This window comes from Scomber scombrus, chromosome 24 (genome assembly GCF_963691925.1).
Source record: "Scomber scombrus chromosome 24, fScoSco1.1, whole genome shotgun sequence".
In the NCBI taxonomy this organism is placed as follows: domain Eukaryota; kingdom Metazoa; phylum Chordata; class Actinopteri; order Scombriformes; family Scombridae; genus Scomber; species Scomber scombrus.
In genome coordinates this window covers 4,623,035-4,642,977 of record NC_084993.1, presented here as the reverse complement: position 1 = coordinate 4,642,977, position 19,943 = coordinate 4,623,035, and the positions used below count along the sequence as shown (strand labels likewise).

The window sequence follows — 19,943 nt, the reverse complement described above, 5'->3', positions numbered from 1 at the left end:
TGTGAGTGTCTAAGTTATAACCCCCTGAAGTGCTGTGATGTGTTAGCGTGAGCTGCGTTATGCCTTTGAAATGACCACACTGATAAAAGAGAGGAGAAAGCAGCTTTGGGAAGTCCGACCAAAGACACACACACACACACACACACACACACATACGTGACACACACAGGTGACGCAGTGGGCGACACGAGACGAAAGACAAAGATAATGACACGCTGTTATTGAAAAAAAAAAAAGAAGAAGCAGGAAGCGTCATGACGACACATGAAGAAGAAGGAAGGATGAGGAGGAAGAGCTGGACTTTCTTTTCTTTCTTTAAAAAAGACAGGAAAATAAAGACAGGAAGAAGAGCGCATGGCTGAGAGATGAAGACGATGAGCTGTGTGGATGGAGTGGTGCAGATTTTTAAAGAAAAGAAAGAAAGAAAAAAAAAGATTTGTGCTGAGAGTAGAGTCAGGGAACGTTATTTAAAAAAATATATATTAAAAAAAATTGGGGTTTAACTGGAGCCACTGCTGCACATGAGTGGAACAGATGGGGCCGCAATGACGAAACTTTCCATGATCCCCCCCCCCCTCTTTTCCCTTCCCTCCGATTCCTGATTTTACTCCTCTCTCTCGGCAGACGGAGAAGGGGAATCTATGAATATCTCTCGGTGCTCGGGATGAAAGAGGCTCGTCTTGGGAGATGAGCTGACATCGGGTTGACAGGGCTGAGGGGGCGACGCTGCCTATTTAATGACTATTACCATAGGAACCTGCGTCTAGCCACGCTAAATACAGCTCTGAGTCTCCTTCTTTCGTGCAGCTAGGAGAGGAATGCAGGTGAGAGGTGAGGGGGGGGGGGGGGGGTGGGCTTCTTCTACAAATAAACTGCTCAATCTGTTGCACAAAAAAAGGTGGAAGTGGAGTAAAAGTGATTCCACGAGGAGAAGAAGAAGGTATGTTTAGAAGCTGGCTCGTTGCTCAAGTGTAAGAGGAGTAGAAGAAGAAGAAGAAGAAGAAGAAGAGGAGGAGGGGGGAGGAGTGTAGGAGGGGAGGGGGGCGTGTTTCTGAAGTGTAGAGAGAGGCATGCTGGGAGGTGGGGAGGGGGTACCTGTACGTGCGGTTCCTCTGATTAACAGATGCAGTGCGTGCAGGGCTCTGCAGGGGGGGCGCCATGTTGCGCGTCGGGCTCGAGACGTAGTCGTTAGGGACAACGGGCGGACGCACCGGCTCAAGCGTCCTATAGGGGGAGTGGCGCCTGCGAGAGGGGGGTCAGGAGGACAGGAGTCGAAGGAGGAAGGGAGGAGGTAGAGGGAGGGGGGAGAGGTGGGTCATCCACAGAGAAGTGTAGGGGGGAGGGGGGGAGGAGGGAGGAGGAGAGCAAGAAACAAACAAGTGCAAACTTAAAAAATGGGGAATGACAGGTGGAGGAACATCTGGGCTGGCTGGGCGGAGTCAGGACGACCTGATGACGCTGCTGTCCAATAAAAAACAAACTTCATCTTCATTTTTACTTTCTTAGTTAAGTGTTAAGTTAATTCATGTATTAAAAAGGGATCAAAGTGTCTCTGTGGTTTATATTCAACAGCTCAGATCAGTCGGCTGTCTTCACTTTCAGTCTATTAAAGAAATGACTTGATTGACAGTAAATGTTATCGGTAATGATATTTGGAGAAAATTGCCAATTAAATAAAAACATTTACTGGTTCCTGCTTCAAAAATGTCAACGCTTATTATTTGTCTAGTATGATTTAAAAAATGGACAAAAATAAACTATTTAAATGCCTAAACTTGAGCTTTAGGGTTAAAACCCCCCAATTTTCGGACATTTTATGGATCAAACAATTCATAAATGAAGCAAAAAAATAATGCAGCAGATTAATTGATGATGAAAAATAACTGTTGCATGATAATTAGAGCTACTTAGATGTTCATACATGTCAGTAAAGCAGTTTTAAATTGCAGATTTAATACTTGAATTACAGAATTTAGTTTAATTGAGAAATATAAAAAAACACGCTTGTTGTATTTTGCACGCTGATAATCTGATATATCAAAAATTACATCAAGAGCTACACTATTTAATTTAAATTGCCTTCCTTCAGTCCTTTATAAGTGTCTCTGAGCCGGACTGAAGCAGAGTTGTCCTGATGATGTCCTCAGTTTTTATTCCATTTTTTATATATTTATCTTCTTTTTTTTTTTTTATAAAACAGGGGGACAGAAAACATAACCCTGAGATTTATTGATCTGGGCCTGGAAAAAAAAAGAAAAAGATGTACTGTCTGGCATGTAAATATCCCAGCTGACACAGTGAGGGGGTGACCCATCTCTGAGCACTGTTGCCATGGCGAAACGTTGCTATGAGGAAATATGGGGCAGCCAGGAGTGGGCGGGCTGGGTCACAAACACACAACTGAAAGTAAATAAATAAATAAATTAAGAAAAAGGAAGTTGAATAACAGAAGAGAGATTAAAATCATAAGTAAGATGTCCGCCCGTAGCCTCGCAGGCTGCGGCTGGAGGTGCATCATGGAGGGTTGGAGCTATGGTTGACTGGCATGCGTCTTGAAGGGACGGACACACACACACGCACACACTGATACACACACACACACACACACACCTCTGAAGGTCTTTAAGAAGAGGCGGACACACTCAATCACTCACTAACTCACACACAGAGAGACAATTTCGAAGGTCATCATGGGAGTGTGGGGATTGGGAGGGGGTGGACACACACACACACACACACACGCTTTTCGCGCTTACACACAGAAACACAGACAGCACTTTGACGCACAGGAAAGTCCCAAGAGTGATGATGAGACACACAACATGTACGTGCTGCACTAGCTGAGCTCCTGTGGGATAAGAGACACTTTTAACAATGAGAAAGACACACACACACACATTAGACACACACACACACACAACATCAAAAAGCTCTCTGAAGAAACAATTACAGTCGACCTCGTCACCGACGCAGAGGGACAAACGTACAATCAGAGGGAGAAATAACCTCACATTAATCACATTAATCACCAAACGCTGCTGATGGATCTTTTCTGTCTAGTTTGACCATTTAAGAAGCTGCTTTTCTTACTAAGAGTCTGATTAAAACTAGATTTAAGACACATATCTGTATTTTAAAGCTTAAAAACCCCCAAAAAACAGCAGATTTCTTTTTATCCAACACATACACTGACACTGGTTTATCTGTGATCAGCATATAAAACATCTGGCTGTAATAAACCAGGTTTATGCAGGTGGGAAAAAGCACAGGTGTTATTAAAAAGTAGCAGAATCAATTAATCTGTTAATTGACTAATAGTTCTGAGTCACTTTTTACAAGCAAAAAAGTTCAAATGTTCTGATTCCAGCTTCTAAAATATAAATAATATCTGATTTCTTTAGTCCTTTTTGTCATTAAACTGAATATTTTTGGGTTTCGGGACAAAAACAAGACATTTTAGGTTGTGGGAAACATTGATTGACATTTTAAAGAATAAAAATAATCACACCTGTGCTTTTCCTTTAATAACATGCATGTCAGTAATGGTTTAACCGGATTTCAGAGCTTCGACTTTCAGTTTTAAGAACAACAACAAATAACCTGAAAACCAAACAAACAAACATTGAAATGAACAGTTTAAAAACACAGGAAGTCCTAAACGTAACACTGACAGCTGCTGGTGAAGTCCCACCATGATTAGTACCTGCTGAATTACTCACTGTGACCTTTGTATGAATGTCCCTCCTGTGCTCTGGCATTAGATAAATGCCAATTATAAAAAAAAAGGTTGAACACCGAGCGCTCCCACCTGCACCACCTGTCTCAACATACGGAGCTTCCACACCCAATTAAACCTTTATTAAAACCGTTATCACTGCATCAGACTGCCTGCTGAAATCTGTCAGTGTCTTGTTTTAAGCGGCCATTACTCCAGTCGGTGTTTTTCCCACAATTCAACAGAAATGTAAGTCATGTGAGCTGCAGACTGGACACAGAACACATATGTAAAAGCAGATGTCGGCTCATTGGACTAAAATCTGCAGGCGAAATCGGCTCCTTTTATTTCAATTATTTATTGCCATGTGCATTAAAAAGCCTCCAGTGCATTGTGATACACTCGAGACATTTGAATGCATAAATAAAGTGTTTAGAAGTGAAGTAAACCCCCAGAGCAAACAGGCATAAACATTTACTAATATTGACAATATGTGTTTTATCTTTAAGCTGCCTAATTGTGTATTAATGGCACTGAATATTGAACAGCTGGGATCCAATAATTATCATCTCATTTACTTATATAAACATTTTTACCCGTTTCTTTTTAGGTTAAGTTCCTGTTTGGCTGCCTGTTGATTTATTTAATGAAGAAAAACTGGCTATATTTATTAAAGTAAAGCAGCAACATCTGGAAACTGCACCTATTTAACCAACTCTTCTCAATGCATCTAGAAAACTGTTCATATATATAGATACTATATTATACTATATATTGATGCTCTTTCTATTTTTACTATGCTGCTGTAACGCTGTAAAAGGATTATCTTATCTTATTTGGTTAATGAGCTTTACTGTCTCCAGTTTGCTAGATCAAATATGAGCCTTAAAAAATGAGGAAGAGTCTCAACCTGTGCTTTAAAAAGACATTTAAAAGTATGTTTGAGTGCATGAAACTTTGATGTTAAAATCTTTCTTTTATATGAATTATGTGTAGAAGCTTCTTTAAAGACAGACTCCACTAGCACAGAAGACAAAAGATAACCAGTGTGATGTGAGCTGGCACTGAATCCTACGTAAACCAGCCCGAGGACTCTAATTAAAACCACTGCGTATTTAAAAAAGGCCGATGATGAAACTGGGAGTAAGTGGGAGCTCGTCTGAGGGGCTTCTCCGTTAACTCTCCGCTCTCGGACTCTGACGGACACTCTGACGACTCGGCGTCCTCACGGTTCACCTGGTTACTGGTTACATACCCGAGGGTCCCTTTCCCCGACATGGGCGGGCTGGGGGGCTTCTGTGTGGGGGGGTTGGTGCGAGGGAGCGCGCCTCCTCCGGCCTTCATGTTCTGAGCGCTGGCCTGCGGGGGACGGACGCGAGGGAGGAGAGTATTTATTATTTATTATTCATTCTGCAGCTGGGAGATTTAAAACTTTCACAACAGTAAACTTTAAAAAGGATTCATTGGACATTTTGGGAACTCTGATTATTCGCTTTCTGGTCTAAAGATTAACACTTTCATTCATATTTGGCTCCTCAATATGAAGCTGAAACCCTATCCAACACATATCTGAATATAAAACCTCCATAAAACTACTAAATTAGGTTTTTGCTGCAACAATTAGTCAGTTTGAGTCTTCAATGTAAAAAACGCCAAATATTTGCTGCTTCCAGCGTCTCAAATGTGTTAATTTAATGCTTTTTTATGTAAAACATGACGGTAAAATGAACATATTCAGATTTTAGACTGTCAGTAGAATAAAACAAGATATATGAAGATGTCACCTTTGACTTTGGAAAATGATAAGTCATTTGTCAAACCTGACTGACACTTTACAGATTTAACTAATAGAGAAAATAGCTGGCAGATGGATCGATAATAAAAATAATCGCTTGTTCTTCGTCTTCTGTCTTATTAACAACTTGTCAATCAACTGTGAAGCACTTTTAAATGCATTAACCTGTATAAATAAATAAATTATGATGAGCTATAATAACCTGTGCATCCTGGTTTCAGCTTCATATTGATTGGAAGCGAATGAGCATATTTCCCAAAATGTCTCCTTTAACTCTTTTAAAAAAAAATGACAATAAACAACAACAATAAACAATAAAACAAAAGCTCACACAGCAAGTCACGACAAAAAACTTCATCATAAATAATAAAAACACTCCTGTCCGTTGATGCTCCTGCTTTTAAAAGTCTTACCTTAAACCTTTGCAACCACTACGGTTGATTATTTAGATAATAAAAAGAGGCGAGCAGAAAGAGAGAAAAGAGAAGAAATCAGAGCGTTAGTGTGCGTGACGAAGGAGAGAAAAGATTTGGAAAAAAAAAACAGCAATTATTCATGCATGTTTTACATAAAGCTGGTGAGAGTCACAGGAAACAATGGCTCAGTGTCGGGATGTGAGGAATATTTGCAAGGTTTGAAACAAGTTGGTCTTTGTAGAGAGAGAGAGAGAGAGAGAGAGAGAGAGAGAGAGAGAGAGAGAGAGAGAGAGAGAGAGAGAGAGAGAGAGAGAGAGAGAGAGAGAGAGAGAGAGAGAGAGAGAGAGAGAGAGAGAGAGAGAGAGAGAGAGAGAGAGAGAGAGAGAGAGAGAGAGAGAGAGAGTCATTTGGATGGAAGCTGTTAGCAGTAGCAGGTGACAGATTTACAACATCCAGACGTTATATTTGGGTTGAATTTATATCCTGGGTGACATTAATTTCCAAACGTGTGTGAAGAAAAAAAAAAAATAGGGCTGAGTCATTGATTTTTTTCTTCTATTACTTGAAACCTAATCATGACTGCTTTCACCTATAAAAGTCCTTCCCGGCAGATTTTCTACAGAGAATAAAGCGCATTAATCCAACTCTCTGTAGCGGATACATCACATATTCAAATGTAAACACAGGAAGCATGTCAGATTTGTGAGTATTTAAAAAAAAAGTGACATTTTTGCCTCTTAGATCTTTAATTTGACTCATTTTTAAAAGCCAGACGAGGTGAAAATGTTTTAACCCTTACAAATTACACCCATTTTTTTTACATTAAGAGCTGTAAAAACACTCAACACTCATTTCCTCTAAGTGGACTTTTCCTAATGTGACCCTGAATATACAAAAATGGAAATAAAACACATCATTTTTTAAACTTTTTGTACAGCTGATACACATTTTCGTGTATCAAAGTGTCCAAATTTGACTTGTTTTTAATACAAAATTCTAAAAATCACCATTCAAACATGTCGCTGTATTCTTTATATTCCATAAAGTAATGATTTTAAACGTCTTTTTCCCCCATAAATACATAGAATACACTCTCCATTAATGACTAATGGGGAATGTATGAATGTGAATGGGTGTAAACACTGATTATGAGTCAGTATAAGAACAGGATGTACCTTGACTCCGTGCCCCATGTCGTCCAGCAGACTGTAGTCGACGGGTTTGCGGATGTAGCGCACCGGCCGCTCCGGATTGGCCGGCGCGATGATCTTGTGCGTGCGGGACGTGTTCTTGTTGGTGGTGAGGATGCCGATCTCCCGCCTCGCCACCTTCTCTTTGTGGATGTCCACCGTCTGAAGACAGAGAGATCATTTAACCTCATCATCACTCGACTTGAGTGTATTTTTCTCTGACTCGTAAAGAGAAGCTGGTGAGTCGTACCTGTGAGATGTGGTTGATGGACGACTCCATGCGGCGGAGCTGCGAGGCCTGGATGTCCAGCATCTGCAGCACATTGTTGGCGAGTGTGTTTATCAGGTAGGCTACGCTGGCCAGAGACTGGGTAGTGTAGTTTTTGGTCTCCTCCAGTGCCCTCTGCTTGTCTGGAGACTGGAGGAAAGAAGAGAAGAAGAAAAAAGTGATATTTAACCTTTTTAAACAATGACATAAAAGATGGATTTTTCTTGTTTGTGATGTGCAGACGAAGCTTTTCCGGAGTAACAGACACTGAAGAAGAAGAGTGAAATTTATTCAGCTTGCTTCAGGACATTTTTAGAAATACCATCTGTGTATGAAACATGTGCACACATTAAGTATTTATTCTTTTTACTGATGAGAAAGCTTACATGGAAACCTAAAGAAAGTGCTCGAACTTTAGCGTCGACACACTGACATTTAAATGTGTTTAACGGCATTAATCCAACACTGTGAATCAAGTCTTTTCAAAGCTGCATTTAAATGAAACCACTGCCTCACTTTGCTGTGACACTGACTCACTAAATGCTGACTCTGATTTAGGAAAAGTAGAGTAAATATCCTTGTAGTGCACACACGCTCAGAGCAACCCGCTGCGTTCAAATGTGTCAGTGATGAGAGGTTCATGTTTTAGTGAAGGTATAAAAACAGCAGGTGAAATGAGTCTCAGGTATTACAGCTGCAGCCAGCGGAGTGAGAGGAGTAATGTGCGTCCACTGGGCCGGATCGAGCCGTGAGCTCGGCGTGGGCGCGTTAACGGGAACATCAAAGGGCAGACGGACCCGCTCGTGTTCCTGCTGGGAAACACTGAACGCATCACAGTACATGATGCTGCTGCTGCTGCTGCTGCTGCTGCTGCTGGGATAAAATACATACAGTCCAGACCTCATTACAAACTGATGAACACTTATTTATCTTATTATATATTATTATTATTATGATTCACTACTACTAAAAAAAGACTGATGCTGTCCGAAGTATTTAATCCCAGGAGTTTATAAGCTAAATATTTTTCTAAGACTTAAAGTTTAAGATTAATCAGCAGCTAATCTGATCATCTAATAATCATTTAAGGCATTTCTGAAGCAAAAAACAACATATTTGGTGATTGAAGCTTCTTTAATGTGATGATTTCATTGCTTTTTGTTGTTTTGCATGAAAATAAATGGATAATCTTTTAGTTTTGGACTGTTGGTGCGACATTTAAAAACATCAACTTGGGCTCTGTGAAACTATGAGCTGCATTTTCACTCTTTTCATTTTCAGGTGAATCAATAATTAACCCCCCCCCCCCCCCCCCCCCTCCCCTCCCTCCCTCCCTCCCTAAAAACAAACCATTCATCACCTATTGTCAAACCAGATTACACTTCTTGTTCCTGTTTCCAGCTTTAACCCTGATCTCACACACTGGGTCATGATTGGATATTGATTCATTGATTTTAAGCCATGTCAACATCCACAGCCTGTATGTCAACTGTAATCCTAAACATACTGAAACCGACACTCATTTGATGATTGCATGGCTTAAATCTGATAAATAAGACGTACATGTAAGAGAATATTATACAAATTATTAGGTTAAATCCATCTTAAAATGTTTCTGGAGCAGAATAACATGAACATATAAGAAGAAACGACGTCATAAAGCTTTAAGAAGTGGCTCAAAGAAGACCATCTTCACTAATAACGTGTCTTTTTATTCCCTTTAATGTTTTTAAAAGGGAATAAAAAAAGAGTTTTTAATGTAAAGCAGAGCGCGCTGGTGATTCACTCATTCATTTAGAGGAGTGTGGAGGACGCAGCGCTGCCTCAGTATGAAGACAAACAGGTTATGTGGTAGAAGTCAAACAGGGAGGGGGGGGGGTATCGGTGTAAATGCTACAAGAAGGAGGGGAGACATTTTTGATGTATTGCTAACAGACTGGTGATACTATATTTGGCTGGAGGTGAAAAACAACCTGTAAGATACAAGATTATGTTTTATTATTGAAGTCAGCAGTGGAAAAGAAGAAGAAATACATTTAGTTGTTTAGGATGTTATTACTACTACTACTACTACTACTACTACTACTACTACTACTACTAATTTGTGAAATTAAAGCATAAATCAGTAAAAAAAGATAAATACAAAAAACCCAAACTATTTTCAAGAGGTACATGGATGAAGAGGAGCTGTGTTAATGAGCTGGTTTTAACACTAGGTGAATACTTGGGTTGTAAATACATTTGGGACACTTGATATTATATATATATATATATATATATATATACTTTATATGAGTTAATAGAGTAATAAAGGGTAGGAATTTATAAGTATGCTCCTTTTAGAGCATTGTTATTCTTGTTTTATTGGTCTGCTTTATCTGCTTTTATCCTCATGTTTGAAATCAATAAATAAAGACCTTAACATTTCAATTAGCTGCATCTATTTTAAAGTGAATGTAGTTAAACACAACAGGCCTGCAGTTAATGAAACCTGCATGAAGGCTGTTGAGTCAACTTTACGTCATTCTGAAGTTTAATCAACTTAAACTGAGACTGAGAGGTGTTTCTGAGGAAATTACAGCTGAAATGATCATCTTTAATAGATTCATTAATTGATTAATCAGCAACTATTTAGAAAATCTGTTGTTTTTGTGATTTATAAATCAAGAAAAAACACTAAACATTCTCCAATTTATATTTGAAGAAGCCACTTTTACCATTTCTGACTACTTTCTGATGTTTAATACACAAAAACATCAATAAATGAATAGAGAAAACAATTATTGTATTAATGGGTAATTAAAACAATCACATAAAATATTAGAATCACTTCTGTGAGTAGATCTACAGCCTCATGAAGTTGAATCAGTGCCTGAAAACATTACATGAGTCATTGTCGCAGGATGTTAAAACACGAGGCTCGTTTTATTAGTTTCGGCTCTCTGTGTGTGTGTGTGTGTGTGTGTGTGTGTGTGTGTGTGTGTGTGTGTGTGTGTGTGTATGTCTAATAACAGCGGGGCAGCTGAGAGAAGAGATGATATTCTCAGTCAGTGATGTTTAATAGCAGGAAATTGTTCTGCAATGAATGATTTCAGTGAGAAATCCATCAGAGAAGAGACGCTCAGACACTGATCTCTACTCCCACAGCGGCTAAAAATGCAAAAAAAGGATCCAATTCAAGTCAAAAAAGAAACATTACTCTACTGTTTAATCTAATTTTTCTTACTATGCCTTCATTACAAATCCTCCCATTTCTAAAAACAACCCACATGTGAATGAAATGAGGCTTCTCACCTCTCAGGGAGCTGACGAAAAGGAAAATAATGTATGAAAATAAAGTGAAATGAAGACGATGTACAATGAAATATCTATTAACCTTTTCTAATGCTGGATTAGTAAAGAAGCATAAAGAAAAGTTATCATGAATACAACAGGTGTCATTAAATAGGCTGAACACTGCAGGGCGATGATGTGATTGAGAGCAGAGAATAGATGCTGAATTTCCCCCCTGCTGAACATTTTCCGTCTAGCGGATCTATAAGTGGTAATACCCATCTGACAGCATCTGGGGAAACTGTGCAGGGTGTGAAAGAAACCGAGGCAGACTGCCAGACACCAAGCTGCCAACCTCCTCCTCCTCCTCCTCCACAGGACGACCTGTCACACCTGATCAGCCCCGCTCATCAAGGAACGTCACATTTCAGGATCACACCTTGTCAAAAAAAACCTTCTCACTAACGCTGCAGGCCCAAAAATACAACCACGGTGATAACAGAGAGAGTTCAGGCTACAGAAACCCCTAAAAAGCTGAGATCATAAAGTAACTAAGTCCATTTAATCAAGTGCTGCATAATACTGAGGTTCTTTATGTGAGTATTTCCATTTCTACTCCACTATTATTCGACAGCTTTAGTTACTTTTCAGATGAAGATTTGACACAATGGATAATATAACAAGCTTTTAAAATACAACACATTGATAAAGATCTCTGTGTAGACTAACATGTCATATGTCTATGAGTTGTTAACAGCTCCACCAAATAGTGATTCTTCCCTCTAAACTTCTCACATGGTTTCATTTCAATAAATGTTCAAATGATCCAATATTTCAGCAAAAATCAAAGATTAGAGAAAAAGTCCAAAAACTGAAAACACATTTGTGTATCCGAACTTAGTTTTTTCTTCTTTCCTCTCCCATTAATCATCTCACCACCCCTCACATTTACCTGCTGACCCTTTGGAGGGGCCCCACCCCTAGGTTGGGAACCACTAGACTAAACTAGATAACTGTATATAAAGTAGTGTAAACTAATACTCCTAATATTGCAGTACTCTTACTGTAATACTTTACATCAAGCTGATAATACTTATGTACTTTAACTACATTAAGCTCTTAATACTTATACTTTAGTAGGATTTTTCATGCACGACTTTACTTGTAATGTAATATTTTTTTTACATCACTGTTTTGGTCTTTTACTCGAGCAAATAATCTGAGTATTTTCTTCCACCTCTGGTTCACACCTGCAGGATCTCACAAAAAGAAAAGCTCTGAATGGGATTGATCGCCTACACACACACACACACACACACACACACACACACACACACACACACACACACACACACACACACACACACACAATTTCTCTTCTTCTCTCAATGCAAATTTCACTCATCTGTCACAGTAAATATGAACACACAGATGCAACATTACTCTGCTTTTCCCATCCAGCAGCAGCAGCAGAACAAGCTCTGAATTAAAAAAGAAACCACATCTGTCTGTGCCAACCTTTAAAAATGAGCATTTCTGAGGAATATTATATAGCTGTGTTTCTCCCCCCCAAACATCATAAATCACTGGTTGTTGATGATGATGATGATGATGATGATACCGTCACGCCTCATGTCAAACCCAAAGCTCAATCAGGGATTAATCTGCAGCCGATCAGTGTGATCAGCTGGCAGTGATTGATCAGCTGGCAGTGATTGATCCCCCAGCAGCAGAGGGGCAGATACATTGATTTTCACAGTGCCAGTATATAAATGGTTTGCAGCTGGCTAGCACATATACAATGGATGCACAAGTCACACACACTCTTATATTAAAGGAATATCAACACGTGAGCACTCTCGGGAAGAAGATAAACATGATTACAGAGAGGAAATGTTAATAAATGTGTTAGTTATTTAGTGAAAAGGCTTGACAACGTGTTGTTAGCACCAACTAGCCTAGCACCAGCTCGCCCCCCCCCTCCTCCTCCAGCCTTTAAAACACATTTACACCCAGCGACCACCCCTCTTCTAATCAGCTGTAACCTCACCTGGACATAGTTGCTCTCACAGTACTCTGCGACCCTTTCCAAATTGGTGAAGCTGTCCAATAGTGCGCTTCGTCCTGCTGGTATCTCCTCTTCCAGAAGCATTTGTAGCTCCGCCATTTTCACATCTTTAGCTGGAGCGGTGTGTGTGTGTATGTGTGTGGTTGTGTGTGTGTGTTTGTGGAGGGCTCACTAGCGCCACCGTGGCACTGTGAGGTACTGCACGAGGGGGAGAGCTCACCAGCGCCACAGTGGTAGAGTGAGGTACTGCAAGAGATCTCCTGGTGGCAGCACTTGTGGAGCAGAGAGGGTTCCCAAATTAATAATCACCAGTGGAGAGGAACCAAGTGCATTTACTCAAGTAATCTGTAATTAAGTACACGTTTTTAGGTACTTTAGTTGAGTATTTTCTATTTCCACTCCACTACATTTCAGAGGGAGATTTTCTACTTTCTACTCAACAAGGGTGGATGAGGGTAATATGGGACACTGACTAACGTTGGACATCTAAGATCAAGTGCATTTATCTTTTTCTAATTAGATTATTTTAAAGCTAACTAGTATATGCGTACTGTGTTATATTGTTTAAACTTACACAGGAACATAAATGCTAGTTTTTTAAACCTAAAAACTGTAGGCCTATGAAATTAAATGACTAAATGTGGGTGTGCACATTTCAGAAAGTTTTGGCTGATAAGGCTGCTTTGCATAAATCAAAGTATTTCTAAGCCTATAAACTAACTAGTGTCCCAGATTACACATTCTGAAACGATTTGGCACGCACGACAAATATTAATTATAAGAACCATGTTCCTTTTGAGTACAATATCCAAAAATTGTCTTTTGATTTAACAAGGAAACATCTCAGGGATTTCATAATGATATTAAGTGTTGATATAATGTATTGGATTCATATGTAAACCCTACATTTATTTTTCACAATGACACGGCACCTGACACGGTCATTTTCAGCTGATACTCAATAAAACCTCATTCTTGAAGGTCTGATGACTATAAAATGACAAAAAAAAAAAAAAACCCACATCAGATTTTCATACATATTTATTAAGAGGTTTTTAAAAAAAGGGAATGAAATGTCTAATTGCCATGTGGCCGCGTTAGTAGAAAAACAAACCATACTGTATGCCACTGGGAATTCTGACTCTAGGCATTTGTTCGAGGAAAAAAAAAAACATCTGGCGGCACAAGTTGTTTTATTTTATACATTTTAGAGCATTAAAGCACCGGCTTTCTCTCCCCTTTAACAGATGGCGTCTTTCAACAAGTGCAAATTTGAACCGTGGACAGTCGAGGTAAAAATAATGTGCTGAAGACTTCGGATGAAAACGTAGAGACAAAACATGTGGCGGTGCAGCAACTACTGTAGAAAAAAACACTGCTGTAAGTTACAAAAAGAGCTTCAGAGAGTTTCTATCCAAAAAGTGTTGACAGGAAGTAAAATAAGACATTGAAATAAGTTGTTTAATTGCTGATAACTCCTCGAATAAAGATGTAAATCATATTGCTTTATAGGACGAATATGGCTCTTCATATTCTGCCTCCTCCAGTGGATTCTTTTACAGTTTTAGCTTCTTCTGCTAACGGTGACCCAGGTTTCGTCTTTAGGCGTAGACACCAGCTCAGATCTGACCTCCATGACCTGCCCCTTCAACGGGTGGAGCTTCAGCTGCCGCACCAGCGTGCTGAGCAGGACCGTAGCGACAGTGTAGGCGAACCTGTCGGGAATATAATCGATCAATAAACAATTTTTCTTTCAGGGTATAAAGTGATTTTTTTTGTTTTGGGAGTCTTTACCTCAGCTCTGGGCAGGTTTGATTCCCAGAGAAACCGAGCAGACAGAAGCTCTTCTTGGCCGAATCCTCCTCGAATCGATCGGGGTCAAACCTGAGCGATGACATAGATCAATATTTTTCACCTGAAGACACACTCTGATATTCTCACACACTATTATAACTCATCGTCATACAGTATGTTCAGTGTGTTGCAGGAGATATTTAGTGATGAAGTGTTTTAATTAATGTTTCCCGGTGATGCTGTTTTCAGATCAACCTGTTGCCGTGAGACGTACATGTGGGTGTTTAGGGTCACAATAATACTGGATCAGATTTCTCAATGCAAAATAAACTGAGTGCTTTCTGTCTGTATTATTATTATTATGTAACACTGTTGACATAGAGGCTCATGCTCTTTAGTTTAGTTTATTTATTCGAACATGTTAAAATGACAAAGTAAAATATATAGGCAGCGAAATATAACAAAATAGAAATGAAAGAAAAAGTCCTACCCCTTTTTTCTTTTTTAATAATCAAGTCAAACCCAAAAAAAGATTGATTCTGATTCTGATGGGCTAAAAATGATATTTTAAATAATTAATGACTTTCTGCTTTCAGGCTTTTTAATTATACTTTTTCCACACAGATGTTGGCAGCTGCTTCAGGATTTGCAAACGGCAAACTTTCTCATTCTGCCCTCCAGTTAATTTCTGCCAATTTCCAAATGAACTGATGAAAAAGTCAAACCTGTATGGGATGCTCCAGGTGTCAGAGTCTTGCAGCACCACTCCCAAAGCATAGATCACCAAACTCTGCAACATGACAACAATAATACTTTACAGTATATGCACAATCCTCCTGTTTTGAAGCTAAATGCATGCTACTAAACCTAATAGGCACTGAAAAATAACCAAATAACAGACAATTCTTGCATTAATTAGCAAAATCTGACTCTATTTAGACGACTCTTATCCAAATGAAACAGATTTAGTGTTTGAGTAAAATCTCAGACACACATTTCCACTAAAAGTCAAATATTTGTTTTTCTGCAGGCACATTATTAACATATTAAAGTGTGAATATCTCATCCTCTCCAATCCTTTATCACCTGTGTGAGTATCATGATTTTTTTTTTTTTTTTATCATCAGTGCTGATCTGAATCTGAGAGAAACAAACAGGTCTCCACAGACAGCAGGAAACCAGATACCTCTTTGGGGATGACGTGTTGATCGACTTTTCCCTCCACTTCCTGCAGCCGAGCCGCGACGGGGGTCAGCTTGGCAGTCCTCACCGTCTCGTTGAGCACCTGCTGGCAGTATCTGGTTAAAGGACGGAAATGTGATAAGATCAAGGTTATCTGACGCAACCGATCGTGCCGAAAAGTTAAGGAAGATTCAACAAGTACTGAAACTCTGACTATCGATACAACTATTATCTATTTGCTGGATCTGAATCTCTTACTTGAGCTGAGGGATTTTGTCCAAGGTAACTGGATCAGAGCCCAAAACCTGCTCCAGCTCCTTGTACAACTTGTCCTGGACTTCTTCTGAGGTGGACAGGAAGTGAAGAGCCCAGATGCACACTGATAACACAAAACAAAACACACCACTATTTCACACTTTTTTTAAAGCTGAAAACGAGCATTTTAGAGTTTGATTTCATGATCTTTGACACAAATACTCAATAAATGATGTAGAAAACCTCATAAAGCACCACTCACAGTTGGCAGCGATGACACATCCGGCCAAAGTGAAAACCATACAGTCCTCCATGATCTGAAACAAGCAACAAAAGTCACTTCAAGACTTTTTTCTGGAACAGTGAAGGTGTGTATTAACCTGCAGCGGGCGTCTTCTCTCCTGGATCAGTATTCACCTGTCGTTCTGTGAGAGTCGACTGGAGCAGAGCGTCCACAAACACTGTCTGCTTCCTCTGGGCTTTCCTCTCTTTTGCCACTGACAGCAGCACCGACTCCATCTCTGACAGAGCTGAAGACCAGGGGAAGAAAAACATGAAAAAACACTACTTTTTTAATATTTTAGGCATGTACAGACAGCTTCCTGACACTTCCAACTCGGGTTATGTGGTGGCACTGTTGTTAAAAAGACCCAATTTCATCTATACGTCTTGTTTCCCTTCAGACAGCATCCAAAGTAAACTCCAGCCGGTTGCCAAGAGCCGGTAACAATCGTCCTTGGCAGGTGAATCAATAGCAGTCCCCCCAAACAGTGGCTATCCTCTGATTAGGGCGACAGTACTAACTGCCTGCTCCCAGACTCTGTCTCAAGCTGCCTGTCAAGCTGCTCCGCACAAACACACACACACACACACACACACACACACACTCACACAGAGAGATAACGTCTGAGCCTTTTGCAAACTTTCCCTCCTGTTTCTCCACAGCTGAGCAACAGTAGAGACCCAATTCTGTCCCAGCATGTCAACACACAGCAGGTGTGAGGAGGGGAGGCTGACAAACAGTGAATGTTTTGAAGCAGATATTCAAATACAACATAGAATAGGAAATGGGACTGAAAGTGTTTGACTGACTGAAAACTTTGAAGTTAGTTGTGTTAAAGCTTCCTCTGCTGAGAAATCTCATCATGAAAGCCTCACTCACCTTTCTCATAATGCCCTTTTCTGCTGGAGCTCTTCTCCAAGGAGCCGTCCAAGTAGCCTTTTCCGATTTCTGACCAGATCTATTGTGAATTAGAGAAGGAAAAAAACTGATTAATTAATTCCCTGCAGTTTTTATATGGTTAACAGCACATTTCTTAACCCTGTGGAGTCAAAATGAATAGAAAAAGGGAAAGAATCAGTCCTGGGAGCCTTATTTTCTGTCCATAATGTGTAAATTATGTCTTTTTTGTGGACATTATGCAGTTTTTCAACAAATATGTGAAGAGAAATCTATCATAGAAGATGTAAAGGACTGATTTCAACACCCCAAGCAGCAGAAAAAAGACTAAAGAGCAACGCAGGTACAAGAACTCCCACTCTTTGCTCTCTTCCTACATGTGAAGTATAACCTACAGCTACGTTTAAAGCGGACTCTCTCTTTCTCTCTCACCACGTCGTGGTTCTTGCGGAAGGAAATGACGTCGGCGTCGTCTTTGAAGCGCTCGCCCAGGGCCAGCTGAGTGACGGTCTTCATGGACAGACCCAGCAGGTGGGCGCCTAGCGGGATGTGCTGAGACTCTGGGAACGACTTCCACTTCCCGACCAGCTCCTCCACCAGCTAAGAAACATATTTATTCATGTTTAATATCTTCTTATAGTTTATATTTCAGTAGGTACTATAGACTTTTCGTCGAACCTTGAGCAGGTGAGGGAGGTTGTTCTTCAGCGTGCTGTTGATGGCGCTCTCGTACACCTTCTTCCTGACGATGGTCTCACTGGCCCCGCCTCCCATCCCTGACTGGTAACCTAGCAACGACTTCAGCATCGTCTCAAAGGAGTCGGCTTAGAAGAGGAAAAAGTGAGAAGGAGTTTTGTTCATTTTTCTTTATAACAACTTCTGGCATCAGGCATCAGGCATGAAAATGTATTAGTATTAGCTGCTGCTGCTTACTTGTGTGGTTGGGGTTGATGTGTTGCCGTAGCTGATGCACGGAGCCAAGGCTGACCACCGGACGCCCGCCGAACCAGAACGACGCCACCGACCCAAACTCCTGATGTAGACTGACGAGGAATTCATGCAGACTGCCTCTGCTCACGATGTCCTGCAAGTTTCCATCCCTGTGACAGAGAAAGACATGATAAGACAAGCAGTAGAGAGTTGATTTAGATGTCTGAGAACTGCAAATATTCATGTATGTGTTCATAATTACATTAAAAAACACACTTTACATATATTCTTTGTGTTGAAGGAAGATGATCACTTACTTATATTTGTTTTTAAGTTAATTTCAGAGTAATATAGTTGCTTTTTGTCCACTTATTGGTCTCTTAAGCAGCCAATATCTACATTACAGCACTTTCACTTGGGATACAGTCATGTCTCACCCTGTAAATAAATTCAAGTGAACAGCAGCTGCAAAAACAGAAGTAAAGATAACAAAAAAGTAGCTTACTTCTCATCTGTAGGGTTGAGACCTGGGATGCCAGAGGCCCTTCTGGATGACTGCAAACATGATTATAATGTGATTTTAATGTCAGCAACAGAAAAAAGGTCATTTCTTATAGTAAAATGGAAGCTAAATGACATTTATTGTTTCCTAAAATAAGTCAACAGGTTGGTTTTGCTCTGTTTAAACTCTAGCTGGAGCCTCAGTGGTACAAAATCTCATTTAAAATATGGTAAAGTTATATCTTTCGTTAAATAGCAAACAAAAACACACTTTAAGACACTTTTAAATGTCACTGGATCAATTATTAGGGACTTCTGGTAAAATCGGCATATAAATAACAGACTATAAGCAGCATTTAATTACACATTTTTAACTTTAATCTCTCCTTTATCTCTGCATATAAAGGCTCCTACAGCCCCAATAGTAACTCTTAAAGTTGCATTTTATTAAAGCAGATTGTATTGCTTCATTTAAGATGTTAAATTAGGTCATATGAGACTTTTCCACTAGCCGAGGAGCTAAGTTAACTTACTGGATATAAATACAGGACAGCTCCCACCAAAATGATGACAAACGTGACAGCAAAGATGGCAAAGTCCAGCATGACTGCTCGCTTTTAATGGCACAGTCTAGGTAAGTTTCATGGATGTTTTAGCAGATGTTGCAGCTAAAATGAAAACAGCAGCTACCACGTCAACAGAGAAAGTGGGGAGATAAGATCGATCCGCTCTGTGCTCGATTATAAAGTCACGACGGATGTCAGAGAAAACTAGTTGAGCTCAGAGAGGATCGATGAAGGAGCTCTACACCTTCAAGGTTTTACATAAAGATTAATAATTTAACTTTCAAGAGGGTTTAAATTTAAAATTAAAATTACACTGAAGCAGTTTCCAGCTTTAACACTTTACTTTAACAAAAACTCCCCTTATGATATTTCACATGGCAATAATTCACATTTTATGACTTTTTTTTGTACTTCTTCCACTGCTGTTAATGCATACATGCTAATTAACTACTATTAACTATTTGCAATGCACACACTTTAACTATGAGGCAATTCAACTTCAACTAAAATTTAAAATACTTTCTTTTTCTGCAGTTCAGCTGCCTTTTCACCCTTTCATGCATGATTAAATCAGTGATTTTTTTTTATTGTTTGTTTTTACTCTTAAACAAGTGACACATGATACCAATTATTTTAAGAAAAATATTAAAGACATCCTTTTTAGTTGAAAAATATATATATTTGTACCTTTTTTTTCTCTGCACATTTCTTTTTTGCTAGTTGTTTGTTTCCTAATCTCAACAAATCTGCATGTATTACTTTTCTTGTATTATGTATTTTTTTCTTATGTTCAAATAAAGTAAAGTAGTT

The 19,943-nt window shown here is 39.5% G+C and overlaps 2 protein-coding genes across 2 annotated transcripts in view; both read right to left on the bottom strand.

Annotated features, from left to right (window-relative positions):
• abi2b (abl-interactor 2b) overlaps positions 1–12,824 on the bottom strand; it is a 23,090-nt gene extending 10,266 nt beyond the window's left edge. Inside the window, 5 exon segments of the mRNA XM_062414544.1 lie at positions 1,096–1,242; positions 4,971–5,074; positions 7,102–7,278; positions 7,367–7,534; positions 12,708–12,824. Coding sequence (XP_062270528.1) covers positions 1,096–1,242; positions 4,971–5,074; positions 7,102–7,278; positions 7,367–7,534; positions 12,708–12,824 — 713 coding nt within the window.
• Positions 12,825–14,287: 1,463 nt separating this feature from the next.
• On the bottom strand, positions 14,288–19,258 carry LOC133976350 (cytochrome P450 20A1). The gene is made up of 13 exons (XM_062414546.1): positions 19,101–19,258; positions 18,572–18,621; positions 18,070–18,236; positions 17,815–17,960; positions 17,569–17,736; positions 17,119–17,197; positions 16,374–16,486; positions 16,219–16,273; positions 15,960–16,080; positions 15,706–15,817; positions 15,245–15,309; positions 14,520–14,609; positions 14,288–14,440 (listed from the first exon to the last, which is right to left on the bottom strand). The coding sequence occupies exons 1-13, from the start codon at positions 19,170–19,172 to the stop codon at positions 14,290–14,292; spliced, it is 1,389 nt and encodes a 462-aa protein (XP_062270530.1). The 5' UTR covers positions 19,173–19,258; the 3' UTR covers positions 14,288–14,289.
• Between the last annotated feature and the right edge of the window lie 685 nt (positions 19,259–19,943).